This window comes from Octopus bimaculoides, chromosome 10 (genome assembly GCF_046866305.1).
Source record: "Octopus bimaculoides isolate indiv1 chromosome 10, ASM4686630v1, whole genome shotgun sequence".
In the NCBI taxonomy this organism is placed as follows: Eukaryota; Metazoa; Mollusca; class Cephalopoda; order Octopoda; family Octopodidae; genus Octopus; species Octopus bimaculoides.
Genome location: NC_142937.1, coordinates 17,176,330 through 17,190,318, shown reverse-complemented (window position 1 = coordinate 17,190,318; position 13,989 = coordinate 17,176,330). Strand labels below are relative to the sequence as shown.

Here is a 13,989-nt window from a genome sequence, read left to right as displayed (position 1 = left end):
GACTTTGCCTTTCATCCTTTCAGCATCGATTAAATAAGTACCAGTTACGCACTGGGGTGGGCAATAAAGAAATAGATATATAGTCTCATAACTGAGAATACTAAAATGCTTCTTCTAATTGATACAAGGCAGAGTGTTAACTCACCTCCCCCACCCAGGAAAAAATAAAATGCGATTTTTATCCGAATATGTGAAAGTTAAAGGGCTGATCTTTTTGACCTCTGTACAAACAAACATAAAAAGCATTTGGGAAATCTTTCAAAGCCTTCATAATATCTGGCCTAAGATTAGCTCTCCCTCTGATAAACTTTGACACCATTAACTCCCAGAGATGCCAACTCATAAAAACAATATCTTTTTGATACACACTGTTTATAACATCGTGCTAGCAGCATGATACTGTTGTGTAGAGAATAGTTATGATTAAGAGGGAAATAGAAAAACCAAAGTTGGGTACAGGCGTGGCTGCGTGGTTAAGAAGCTTGCTTTGCAACCATGTGGTTTTGAGTTCAGTACCACTGTGCAACACCTTGGGCAAGTGTCTTCTGCTGTAGCCCTGAACTGACCAATGCCTTGTGAATGGAAACTCTGGAAGCCTGTCTTGTGTTGGGGGGGGGGGGGGGTGCATAAGGTATTTGAGGACATACCATTTTTGGGTCATTGCTGCATTTTTTGCTCACTCTGTATAATATTTGTTTCAGAAAATAATAATGGTAGACCCTCAGCTTACTCAAGAAATGAAGAGGCAAGCTGCTATTGTGGTTATAAAGGTCAAGCTTGCCTTTCATTCTTTCGGGGTTGTTTAAATAAGTACCAGTTATGCACTGGGGTCAATGTAATCAACTTAGAAATATCTCGATTTTTAAAAGTTGCCAGATCTTTCATCTACAAAGTTTGTAAAGAGCTAGAGACTGAAGAGGGAAACATATCACCAGTATCAAAGCATAAAAAGTATTCTAAACGCTCTAAAATCATCAGAACACTTGAGTTTATCCAGCAAGTTCAACAGACCATTGATTACAATCTCAGAAAGTCCATGAGGTCAATTGCAAAAGATCTCCATGTGTCAGAAGGAACAGTCAGAAATGTTGTCCACAAGAACATCAGATATAAGTCTTATGTGATGAGGAAAGGTCAATTTGTCCGAAAAAGCAAAAGAAAATCACTACATCAGATCTAAAAGGCTCTTAAACAAACTGAAAAATCCAGAAGAAGATTTGATTTGGTTTTTCTCAAATGAGAAAAACTTCAACCAAGATCAAAAGGTTAACAGAAGAAATGACAGATGGTTATGTGCAGACCTTTCTGAAGTTCCAAGTGTTATGCATACAAAATTTGCTGCAACTGTCATGGTTTTAGGGGTTGTCAGCAATGAAGGAGATGTGATGCCTCCTTACTTCTTTCCACAAATCCTTAGAGTTAACTCTGCTGCCTACATTGAGACCCTGGAAATAATTGTTACGCCCTGGATAGACAGTATATGCAACGGAAGCCCATAAGTGTTTTAGTAATAAAATAGTAGACATAATCAAATTATTTAACATAATGAGATAAATTTAAGTGTTACGATTTCAACAACCTTAAGTGTGGGAGAAAATTGAATCTCCTGTTGAATCTAAACAGGAGATTGGAACAATTTCTTTGGTATTCTCCATTTCTCGTGTTTTGATATGTCATTACTCTGAAAAAGCTATTTTCCAGTATTTTTCAACCCTTATGCAAGCCTCACACAATTATAACATCTACATACAACTTTGGAGCATTGGAATATGCAGACTGGCTTCAAGAGGACACATCTTGGATTATAACCCTATCTACATACATACATACATACATACTTACTTACATACATACATACATACATACATACATACATGCATGCACACATACAAACACATACACACACACACATGCATACATCATGCCCAGATATGCAAGTATATACATGAGAAGGCATACATAATACAAAACATGCAAATTTGTATGTATACATATATACATACAAAATTATCCTGTTGAAGTTTTGGAAATTCTAATTAAGGAGCCTTAGATTTTGGTAGAAACCAGCTCTTTCTCTATTGGCAAGAAATCTTGAAATAAAACTAAATAACCACACACACACACACACATACATGTGCACATGCATGCACACACGCACACACAATGGGTTTTTACACAATTTCTGTCTATTAAAGTTGCTCCCAAGGCAGTGGTTGGCCCAGAGCTATAGTAGAAAACACTTGCCTGAGGTGCCACACAGTGGGACTGAACCTGAAACCACATGATTACACAACAAGCTTGTTAACCACACAACCATACCTCCTCCTCCAATTGTATATTCAATTAAAGTTTTGTACGTGTGGTGGGTGGGATTTACTATATTAAATCTGTCAGGAGGGTTCACTGCTCCTCCCTCCCTCTCTCCCTTCCCTAACCACCCCCACTGCCTGGTCCCTGAAATGTCTCTATTTGTTATCAATATATAGATATCTCACTATGTGTAACTGTATCATTTGCAACACATGATATAATGTCTGTCTTACAACTGATTGGATTCTTGTCTGGGTTGATACTCTGACTGGAATATTGCGACCCCCCCCCCCACTCAAGAAGTCTGGAAGATTATTTTCAGGATTTGCATTTCTTGCATAATTCTGAGCATGTGTACATAAAGTGTGAATGATATTATGTGTGTGTGGGGGGGAGGGTATGGAATTACAAAATATGTGTGAGAGAGAAGAAGAAGGACAAAGGCTGTTTGTGTGTGTATGAATGTACGTATATATATATATGTGTATATATATGTGTATATATGTGTTTTTATATTATTAATAAATTCATAAACTCATCAATAATATATACTCAGGAAATCAATATTTAATATTTTGAAAGACATACATCCACTCAACATAAGTTCAGTTATATATTCTTTTAGAATATTTCTTTTAGAATAATACTTATAAAAGTTATATATATATATATATATATACATATACATATACATATCATCATCATCGTTTAACGTCCGCTTTCCATGCTAGCATGGGTTGGACGATTTGACTGAGGACTGGTGAAACCGGATGGCAACACCAGGCTCCAGTCTGATTTGGCAGAGTTTCTACAGCTGGATGCCCTTCCTAACGCCAACCACTCAGAGAGTGTAGTGGGTGCTTTTACGTGTCACCCGCACGAAAACGGCCACGCTCGAAATGGTGTCTTTTATGTGCCACCCGCACAAGCCAGTCCAGGGGCACTGGCAACGATCTCGCTCGAAAATCCTACAGGAGCCAGTCAGGCGGTACTGGCAACGGCCACGCTCAAAATGGTGCATCTCATGTGCCACCCGCACAAGAACCAGTCCAGGGGCACTGGCAACGATCTTACTTGGCTTGCCGGGTCTTCTCACGCACAGCACATTTCCAAAGGTCTCGGTCAGTAGTCATCGCCTCGGTGAGGCCCAATGTACGAAGGTCTTGCCTCACCACCTCAGCCCAGGTCTTCCTGGGCCTACCTCTTCCACGGGTTCCCTCAACTGTTAGGGTGTGGCACTTTTTCACGCAGCTATCCTCCTCCATTCTCACCACATGTCCATACCAGCGCAATCGTCTCTCTTGCACGCCACAACTGATGCTTCTAATGTTCAGCTTTTCTCTCAAGATACTTACACTCTGACGGGTATTCACATTGACATTACACATCCAACGGAGCATACTGGCTTCATTCCTTGCGAGCTTACGTATGTCCTCAGCAGTTACAGCCCATGTTTCACTGCCATGTAGCATGGTTGTTCGTACGCATGCGTCATACAGTCTGCCTTTTACTCTGAGTGAGAGTCCCTTTGTCGCCAGCAGGGGTAAGAGCTCTCTAAACTTTGCCCAGGCTATTCTTATTCTAGCAGCTACACTTTCAGCGCACCCGCCCCCACTACTAACTTGGTCGCCCAGATAGCGGAAGCTATCGACTACATATATATATATATATATATATATATATATATATATATATATATATATATATATATATATATGTATATATATATATATGTATATATATATATGTATATATATATATATATATATATATATATATATATATATATATATATATATATATATATATATATATATATATATATATATATATATATATATATATATATATATATATATATATATATATATATATATATATATATATATATATATATATATATATATATATATATATATATATATATATATATATAGGTGCGGTGGTGGCTTTGTGGAAAGAAGCTTGCTTCCCAACCACAAGGTTCCAGGTTCAGTCCCACTGCATGGTACCTTGGGCAAGTTTTTTCTACTATAGCTTTGGGCTGACCAAAACCTTGTGAGTAGATTTGGTAGATGGAAACTGGAGGAAGCCCATCGTAAGTGTGTATATATATATATATAATATAGGAGAATCAGTTAGTTATCATAATAATACTCATGTTTGTCCCAATATAGAACTCAGTGAACAAAACATTTATAAATTTGTGTGAAATTTAGCCAGAATTAAATTATTTTATGCACTTGAAGCAGCCTGTATACCAGTGCATGTACTCAAGAGACAGCCTCTTGAGTACACATTGAAAGGAAAAGATATGTCATGAACCTTCTAATCTAAAACATAAGAGAGAGAGAGAAAGAGGGAGATATCAGCAGGTAACTTAGCTAGGGTTTTCTTATACCAGACATGAATAGATGTTTTACTGATGGCTACAGAACACCCATTGCTTTTGTCAAAGATCTTAAATGGAGAGTCTCTGGTAGACAGAAATACACACACACTGTCTTAATCACAAATGCATATTTTTCCTTAATTATTTTAGTTTTTCCTTTCATGTTCAGTAACAATAGCTATATACTATTGTTGTTCTAACTGTCGGGGGGGGGGGGGGATTTTAGTGTGTGTGTGTGATTTATTTTTTTCTGTCCTGCCAGATTATAATTATAAACTTTCAAGTGATGTTGTATGTTGCTTCAGTTTGTTTTTCTATTAACCCTTTAACTATAAGATTAAATTCCATTGTTATTCCAGTAATGATGTGAAATATCTGCCAAAAACTAGAATTTGTATTTCTTCAAATCATACTGCCTAAATAAACTTGAATATCTGAACAAAACAATCGTTTCAAATCTGACACTCTTCAACAAAAGATAAAATAGTCTATAAAACTATTTTCCACAGTTAACAGTAATGAAATTTCGAGTAGATATTAGCTTACTTCTGCAGTAATCAGGTTTAAAAAAAGAGCAACAAGAGCTACCTTTTGTTAGATTTTACGTGTCTATGTGCTTTTGAGAGAGAGTGAGAAGGTATTACACTTGCTTTCTCCTCTATAATCTTACAAGTTTCATGGTGACTCTGCTAGTGCTGGTGCATTGTGAAAATCACGCAGTACATACACTCTGTAAAGTGGTTGGTGTTAGGAAGGCTATCCAGCCATAGAAACCATGCCAATACAGACAATTGGAGCCTGGTGCTGCTCTCCAGCTTACCAGCTCCTGTTAAACCATCCAACCCATGCCGGCATGAAAAACAGACATTAAATCTTGATGATGATGATGATGACGGTGATGATGATGATGATGGTGATGATGATGATAGGGACTATCAGGATAAATTTGAACATAACAGCATTTGAACTCTGGATATAAAGGGTTATATTCAGACCCTACCAATTTTTCTAATCTACCACCCGCCACCACCACCACCACCACCTCCATTTTCTTAAGGGTTTCTACCATAGGTGGAAGCCCCAAATTTGAGAAGAAGAATTTAATCTGTATGTACTTTATTTAGTCTATTTGCCTTCACCCTCTCCTATGAAGGCAACATTATTATCATTATGGCCATAGCAATCATCATCATTATTTTTCTCCTCATCAACATCATTGTTCTGTTGTCTTCAATTACTGTGCCCTAAATTCTCTACGCCCTCTTTAGTTTATATCCAGCTTTAACTTTCTTTTCATTTTTTTAGATATTTCTATTTGGGATGCAGCAGTGAGGTAGGATGAGTGGGGCCAGGGAGTATTTTAAATGTTTATCTTAATTTCAATTTGTAAATTAGGGTTCTACATATATAATCGCTTTTATGTTTTAGAAATTTTGTTACTTTTTTCAGTTTTCATTATTTTTATAATTCTCTCTTGGGTGGGTGGCCTTATTATGTTTCAATGTAAAGTGCATGTGTGTGTTTGTCTGTCTGTCACAGCATGTCTCATCATCACCATCATCAGCAGCAGCATAGTAATAATAGTTTTACTGTACACTTTTCTATGCTTGAATGGTTCAGGCAGAATTCATTGAGGCAGATTTTCTATGGTTGTCTGTTGTTTCTGTTGCCAACCTTCTCGTTTCTTAGCAAAGTATTACTTCTCCTTAGCCAGACATGTTTTCTTAGAAGAAATGAACAACACTGCCTGTATGACAGTGACACTCGTTTACAATAGTTACATGCAATGAAAAGACAAGAAAACTCACACATACACACACGCACAGAATATATATGTGCTGTGAAGCATGATGCATAACCAAAGTTCAGGCTCAATTGTTGGTCCCTCAATAAAACCATGGAATAGGCTAGCAAGCAGAATATGAACCGTGTTATAGCATTGTTATTATATGTGTGAGTGTGTGTGTGAATATGTGTGTGTATAGGTGAGTGTATACATGTATGTGTATGTGTGTGTGTTTTTATGTGTGCATGTTTATGTGTGTGAAATGTTCATATGTGTGCACATATTGTTTGTGGAAATACAACAGTTTGTCTGTCCCACAAAACCATTGAACACCAATGCTTTACTATTATTACTACTACTACTACTACTACTCTCTCTCTCTCTCTCTCTCTCTCTCTCAAACAATAAATGTCTTGTGTGCCCCTGTATGTATGCATATGTGTGTGCGTGTGTGTGTGTGTGTGTGTGCGTGTGTGTGTGTGTTCACTTATATGGGCTTGTGACAGTGATAGTAAAACTAGTGTTATTAGTGCTTGTAGTAAAGACAACCTACTGTTATCATCATCATAGTGGTGGTGATGGTGGTGGTGGTGGTGGTGGTTGTTGTTGTTGTTGTTGCAATAACATGAGGCTGTTGTTGGCATTAGTCAGAATAATAATGTTGATATTTAACCCCAGGTCAGCCTTGACTGAGCAGGCCCATGATCAAGAGTGTTCCAGCCATATTTCCTTCACTCAAGCATTGTATATCTTGGACTTCTTTTTTCTTCTTTTCTCTTGATGGCAAAATGTGGTTTAAAGGGAGTTTTAACTGCTATTTTTAGCAAATTGAACAACCCTGTGAAGGCTCTTTTCTTAGATCAGTGAATAAGACATTATAGCTGTTTAGCCCTTGGACAGTAATGAAAAAGCAGACATATGATGATAAAAAGGAATTCCATCCATGATCAGCCTGTCTTCAATGTATACAAAGGCGGTGAGCTGGCAGAAACATTAGCATGCCGGGTGGAATGCTTAGCGATATTTCGTCTGTCTTTATGTTCTGAGTTCAAATTCCACTGAGGCCAAATGTGCCTTTCATCCTTTCGGCGGTCAATAACTTAAGTACCAGTTGTGTACTGGGGTTGACCTAATCGACTGGCCCCCTGCCCTAAAATTTCGGGCCTTGTGCCTAGAGTAGAAACGAATGTATACAAACCACTATTTTATCCAGTTGTCCTACATATTCTCTAAGTTTGTAAGATGGGATTTATTGCTGCTATTTCTAGTAAATCAACTCCATTGTATTTGGTTTTGGTGTTGGTGGTGGTAGCCATGGTTGTATAGTCAGGATGTAGTTTTGTTGATAGCATTAGTAACAATGGTTTTATTAACCAATAAAAGGCATAGCTGTGTTGTTAAGATGTTTGCTTCCAAACTACATGGTTTTAGGTTCAGTACCACTGCATTTCTTCTACTATAGCAAGTGTCTTCTACTATAGCCCCAGGCTGACTGAAGCCTTGTGAGTGGATTTTGTAGATGGAAACTGAACTCATCAAATATGAATGCATTTGTGTCACCTTATCTCAACATCATCATCATCATCATCATCGTTTAACGTCCGCTTTCCATGCTAGCATGGGTTGGACGATTTGACTGAGGACTGGTGAAACCGGATGGCAACACCAGGCTCCAGTCCGATTTGGCAGAGTTTCTACAGCTGGATGCCCTTCCTAACGCCAACCACTCAGAGAGTGTAGTGGGTGCTTTTACGTGTCACCCGCACGAAAACGGCCACGCTCGAAATGGTGTCTTTTATGTGCCACCCGCACAAGCCAGTCCAGGGGCACTGGCAACGATCTCGCTCGAAAATCCTACAGGAGCCAGTCAGGCGGTACTGGCAACGGCCACGCTCAAAATGGTGCATCTCATGTGCCACCCGCACAAGAACCAGTCCAGGGGCACTGGCAACGATCTTACTTGGCTTGCCGGGTCTTCTCACGCACAGCCCATTTCCAAAGGTCTCGGTCCGTAGTCATCGCCTCGGTGAGGCCCAATGTACGAAGGTCTTGCCTCACCACCTCAGCCCAGGTCTTCCTGGGCCTACCTCTTCCACGGGTTCCCTCAACTGTTAGGGTGTGGCACTTTTTCACGCAGCTATCCTCCTCCATTCTCACCACATGTCCATACCAGCGCAATCGTCTCTCTTGCACGCCACAACTGATGCTTCTAATGTTCAGCTTTTCTCTCAAGATACTTACACTCTGACGGGTATTCACATTGACATTACACATCCAACGGAGCATACTGGCTTCATTCCTTGCGAGCTTACGTATGTCCTCAGCAGTTACAGCCCATGTTTCACTGCCATGTAGCATGGTTGTTCGTACGCATGCGTCATACAGTCTGCCTTTTACTCTGAGTGAGAGTCCCTTTGTCGCCAGCAGGGGTAAGAGCTCTCTAAACTTTGCCCAGGCTATTCTTATTCTATCTAAACTTTGCCCAGGCTATTCTTATTCTATCTAAACTTTGCCCAGGCTATTCTTAAATATAAATGAACATTATCATTGCATAAGTATTGTAAGATGGCAAGCTGGCACAATCGTTTGCGCCCCAGGCAAAATGCTCGCTAGCATTTCATCCATCTTTAAATTCTGAATTCAAATTCCACCGAGGTCGATTTTGCCTTTCATCGTTACAAGGTAGATCAAATAAGTACCAGTTGAGAACTGGGGTCCATATAATCAACTTAAACCTTCCCCTGCAATTGCTGGCCTTGTGCCAAAATTTGAAACCTTTATATAAGTGGTGTCCTTTGTCTCCAGTCTTACTTAGAAACATGTCTGGCCATGGGGAAATATTGCTGTACTCAGAAACAGTTGAGGGTTGGTGACAGTAAAGGCATCCAGCTGAAGGAAATCTGCGTCAACAAATTCCTCTGACTTATGAAGGCATAGCAAAATGGATGCCAAAAACGATGACAATCATGAATGCATATCTACTGTTATCTGTTCTGTGGTATCTAGCCATTCCACACTAATTCCTCACTCAGGGTATGGCCAAATCCCTTCCAGAAAGGTTTGAGAATTCCTGATCCACATGGATTACATAAATTCATCATCGATCCATTTCACGGATATCCCTTACCTCACCTTTTTATAACATCAAGAATTGCCATTGTTTTTGTTGTTTAACTCCCATTTCAACTTTGATTACTGTCTTAAAGACAAAGTCAATCCAGCTATGACCTTTCTATATGTTTTTCTTTTTTGTGGGGGGACGGGTTGCATCATGTAACCCAGGCAACATTAATCAGTGTCATTTTACTTTTTAACATAATAGGGCATGATTCAAAAATGATTTTGACTATTATTTCTAGCCTCTCAAATGACCTGATAGAGGCTCCTTCATTGGTTCATTAAAGAATACTTTGTTGTTGTTCAATAGCTGCAACAGTGGTGGAGTTGATAGCAACGGTTAGGGTAAAAGTGGTGGTGGTGGTGGTGGTGGCGGCAGCAGTGGTGGTGGCGGCGGTGGCGGTGGTGGTGGTGACAGTAGTGGTTGTGTTAAAAATGCTAATGGTGGCAGGTTTAAAAAGACGAAGTTAAGGTAGGTCACTCTCAGCATCTAAGTAGCAGCAGCAGTAGTAATAGTAGTAGTAATTGCTTCTAAATTAGGGCACAAGGTTAGAAATTTGGTGTGAGGGAATTAGGTAATTAAATTGATCCCAGTACATTACTGTTTATTCTATTGATCTCAATATCAATAAGGCATTGGTGGTAGCAGTAGTGGTGGTGGTTATAATCGTAGTAGTAGTGGTTATAGTAGTAGTAGTAGTAGTAGTAGTTGTAGTGGTGGTGGTAGCAATTGAATGATAAAGTCTAGTAGGCTGGTCTGGGTGGGTGTTGATGATACTAATAATAATACTGGAACAGATGGCGCTGGTGCTGTCAGCAACAGCCAGCAATGGTTGTTGCAGAAAATGTCAGGCACATGGTTTAAAAATACAATCATCCTTCTTTCCTAATTTCTATTCCATCATCTCACTATCAGAACAAAAATTCTTTCCCCAATTAAGGAAGGCAAGGAAAAAATATATATATAGCATGAATGTATGTATATATATGTATATATATATATGTGTATATATATATATGTACATACATATATGAGGTTGTGGTTGTGAAGTTTGCCCACATGTTTCTATACTGCTATTGCTAAGCGCCAATGGTGACCGAGTTCCTGACTTCCTTTCAGCTCTGTAACAATTACTTCTGTGATGAGATTTGTATTTGCATGACATAAAATTAATTGGCACACACACACACACACACACACACACACAATATGCATGTAAGTATTCTTTCTGTGACTGTGGTATGACAGCTCCTGTATTGTTTCATCCTCTCCAAAGAACCATAAGTGTCCAAAATTTTGGATACTTTCTGTGACTATGGCAGTAAGATGGTACCTCATAACTAGACCAATGAAATGGTACCTGATAACTAGATTAATGAGATGGTACCTTATAACTAGACTAATGAGACAGTATCTCATTACTAATCTAATGAGACAGTACTTCATTACTAAATTAATGAGATGGTACCTCATTACTAAACTAATGAGATGATACTTCAGTACTTAATCCATTTCTATTCTCCTCTTTGCAAATTCTAGACCTAACACTTTCTCACCATTCTCAATGAAATATTCTTTTATAAGTTAGTTGTTACTACTAAATCTCAAATAAATCATCATTTATTATTGTTGCATTTTCCAGGTAATTCTGTAGATCACAGAACTTTGGAGGTTGAGGAAAACAAATCTGAGGAATGGTTTGGCGCCAGCTTGGAAACTTCTGGAAAGAATGGCGTGATTGTCGTAAGTAAATAAAGTATTCTTTATATATACATCTGTGTCTCAACGTATACTTTCATCTCTATACACAACTGATCTCTGTCACCGTGCATCTTCAGTCTTCTCCTACACTTTACCTAATCTTTCCTACCTACTTACCCAGCCATCCTCAATTCCCTGGCCCCCAACCCCTCCTATTCTCTCTTTCTCTCTTTCCACATTCATGTACCTTGAGGGTGCATCTTGATATCTCATCTCCACCATATTTTACTCCTTTTCCTACTAGGGTACCCATGTATCTCTTCTACAGCATGGCCCTCAATCCTACTTTAGCCTCTCAACACCTAACACAATGCCACCCCCTTAATTCTGCACCCACACACTGTGAAGGGGCCTTAGTGGCCCATTACCACTATATCACAATACTGTTGTGTTCTTGAGCAAGACACTTTATTTCACGTTGCACCAGTTCACTCAGCTGTAGAAATGAATTGTGACATCACAGGTGCCAAGCTGTATTGGCCTTTGCCTTTCCCTTGGATAACATCGGTGGAGTGGAGAGGGGAGGCATGGTATGCACAGGTGACTGCTGGTCTTCCATAAACAACCTTGCCTGGACTTGTGTTTCGGAGGGTAATTTTCTAGGTTCAATCCCATGGTCATTCATGACTGAAGGGGGTCTTTACCCCTTACCCTTTAACCACTGTATCTCGGAAAAAGCACTCAGTATAATCTGTAAAGTGGTTGGTGTTAGGAAGGGTTTGCAGGCATGGAAATTGTGTCAAAGAAGAGACTAGAGATCAGTGCAGTCATCATGCTAGTCAGATCCTGCCATACCATCCAACCATGCCATCATGAAATACAAATATTAAACATTGATGATGATGGCATTACTACATTACATAAGTACTTAATCAAGGTTTCTTGGCGCTAAACAACAAGAATTAGCATCTCAAATTGCTGAATAAAAAGTAATTGGTGCATAACCTCCCACCTATCACTGTGCTGAGGTGTCTGTGGCCAAGAAACTCATCTCTCAAGCAGTAAAATCCAACTAACTGTAAATAGGTACCATGATAATGTGCAGTTCAATGATGTATCATATTCACAAATGTTTTTAGACAGAGTGTAATGTTGAATTCCAACCCTACCCTGAATACTGCTTAGAGAGATGGGGTTTGGATTGGGCCCTGTGCCAAGTTGACATTCCTTGTGTAGAGAGTGTACAAGATTGTCTGTGGAAGTCTTATAATAAAGGAATGCTTGACATGAATTGACAGCTGTTGTTGCCAGGCATGTAGTATCACCGACGCCAAAGAAGAAACTTTCAGTGACTTTACTACTACTGCTGCTGCTGCTACTACTACTACTACTACTACTGATGATGATGATGATACTTTCTACTATAGTCACAAGGCCTTACGTTTTGGGGTGGGTGGAAGGGGTATAGTCAATTCCGTCAACCACAGAGCTCAACTAGTTATTTTTTCAACTTCAAAATGGTGAGAGGCAAAGTTGGCTTTGATAGAATTTGAACTCAGACCATAATGAGTGACACTAACCATTTAGTCCAGGCTTGGCCAACTTGAATCACATTGCAGGTCACTTTAAACACAGAAAGGTTTTTGAGGGCCGCTTGTATACTTTATGCACTGACAGTCAATCAAATTACAGAATCAAGAATTTTTCATACTTTTCGTTTGTTTAAAATTATAAAATTGTTGGCGATTGTTTTATTGCCACTTATAAATTTTAGATTTATTTTGAAACAAATGTTTTACACAAATAATTTTATTTTGAAATTAAACACAATACCTCAAGAAAGTATCAAGCTGCAAGATAAAAGTCTGTGAGCCGCATGCAGCCAGTGGGCCTCGGGTTGGCACTAACGATTCTACCGGCCCATCACCTTAATAATAATAATAATAATAATAATATTAATAATAATAATAATAATAATAATAATAATAAAACTAGACACAAGACTTTAAATCTTAGGGGAGGTGTTAATCGATTACATTGACCATAAGTGCTTACCTGGTACTTTATCAACCCCATAAGGATGAAAAGTAAACATGACCTTGGCAGAATTTGAACAGAGAATGTAAAGAACTGGAAGAGATGATGCTCGACATTTTGTCTGACATGTTAATGATTCTGTCAGCTCACCACCTTGATGATGATGATGAATATAATAACCTTTTCTACTAGAGGCACAAGGCCTGAAATTTGAGGGGAGGGGTAGAGTCAATACCATTGACCTCGGTGCTTGATTGTTACATATTTCATTGACCCTGAAAGAATAAAAAGCAAAGTTGACCTCAGTGGCATTTGAACTCAGAACAAAGCCAAAAGAAATGCTGCTAAGTGTTAATGCTTATTATTATTATTATTAAAGCGGTGAGCTGACAGAATCGTCAGGTAAAATGCTTAGTGGCATTTCACCTGTCGACTTTGCCTGTCATCCTTTCAGGGTCGATAAATTAAGTACCAATGAAATACTGGGATCCTTTCCCCAAAATTGCTGGCCTTGTGCCAAAATTTGAAATCATTATTATTGTGAAATTCTCTCGTATAGTTCTTAATTATTGGTTATTCTTTACTTGAAAGCAGGCAATAACAAAATCACCAAAGGTTTCATGTAGTGCCTTCTCCAGTGACTCA

General features: G+C 38.8%; 1 protein-coding gene across 1 annotated transcript in view; it reads left to right on the top strand.

Moving 5' to 3' along the window:
* The window catches only part of LOC106879883 (integrin alpha-8), a 268,832-nt gene that overhangs the window by 151,166 nt on the left and 103,677 nt on the right, over positions 1–13,989 (top strand). The window contains exon 3 of the mRNA XM_089358425.1: positions 11,249–11,349. Coding sequence (XP_089214551.1) covers positions 11,249–11,349 — 101 coding nt within the window. The remainder of the gene's footprint in view (positions 1–11,248; positions 11,350–13,989) is intronic.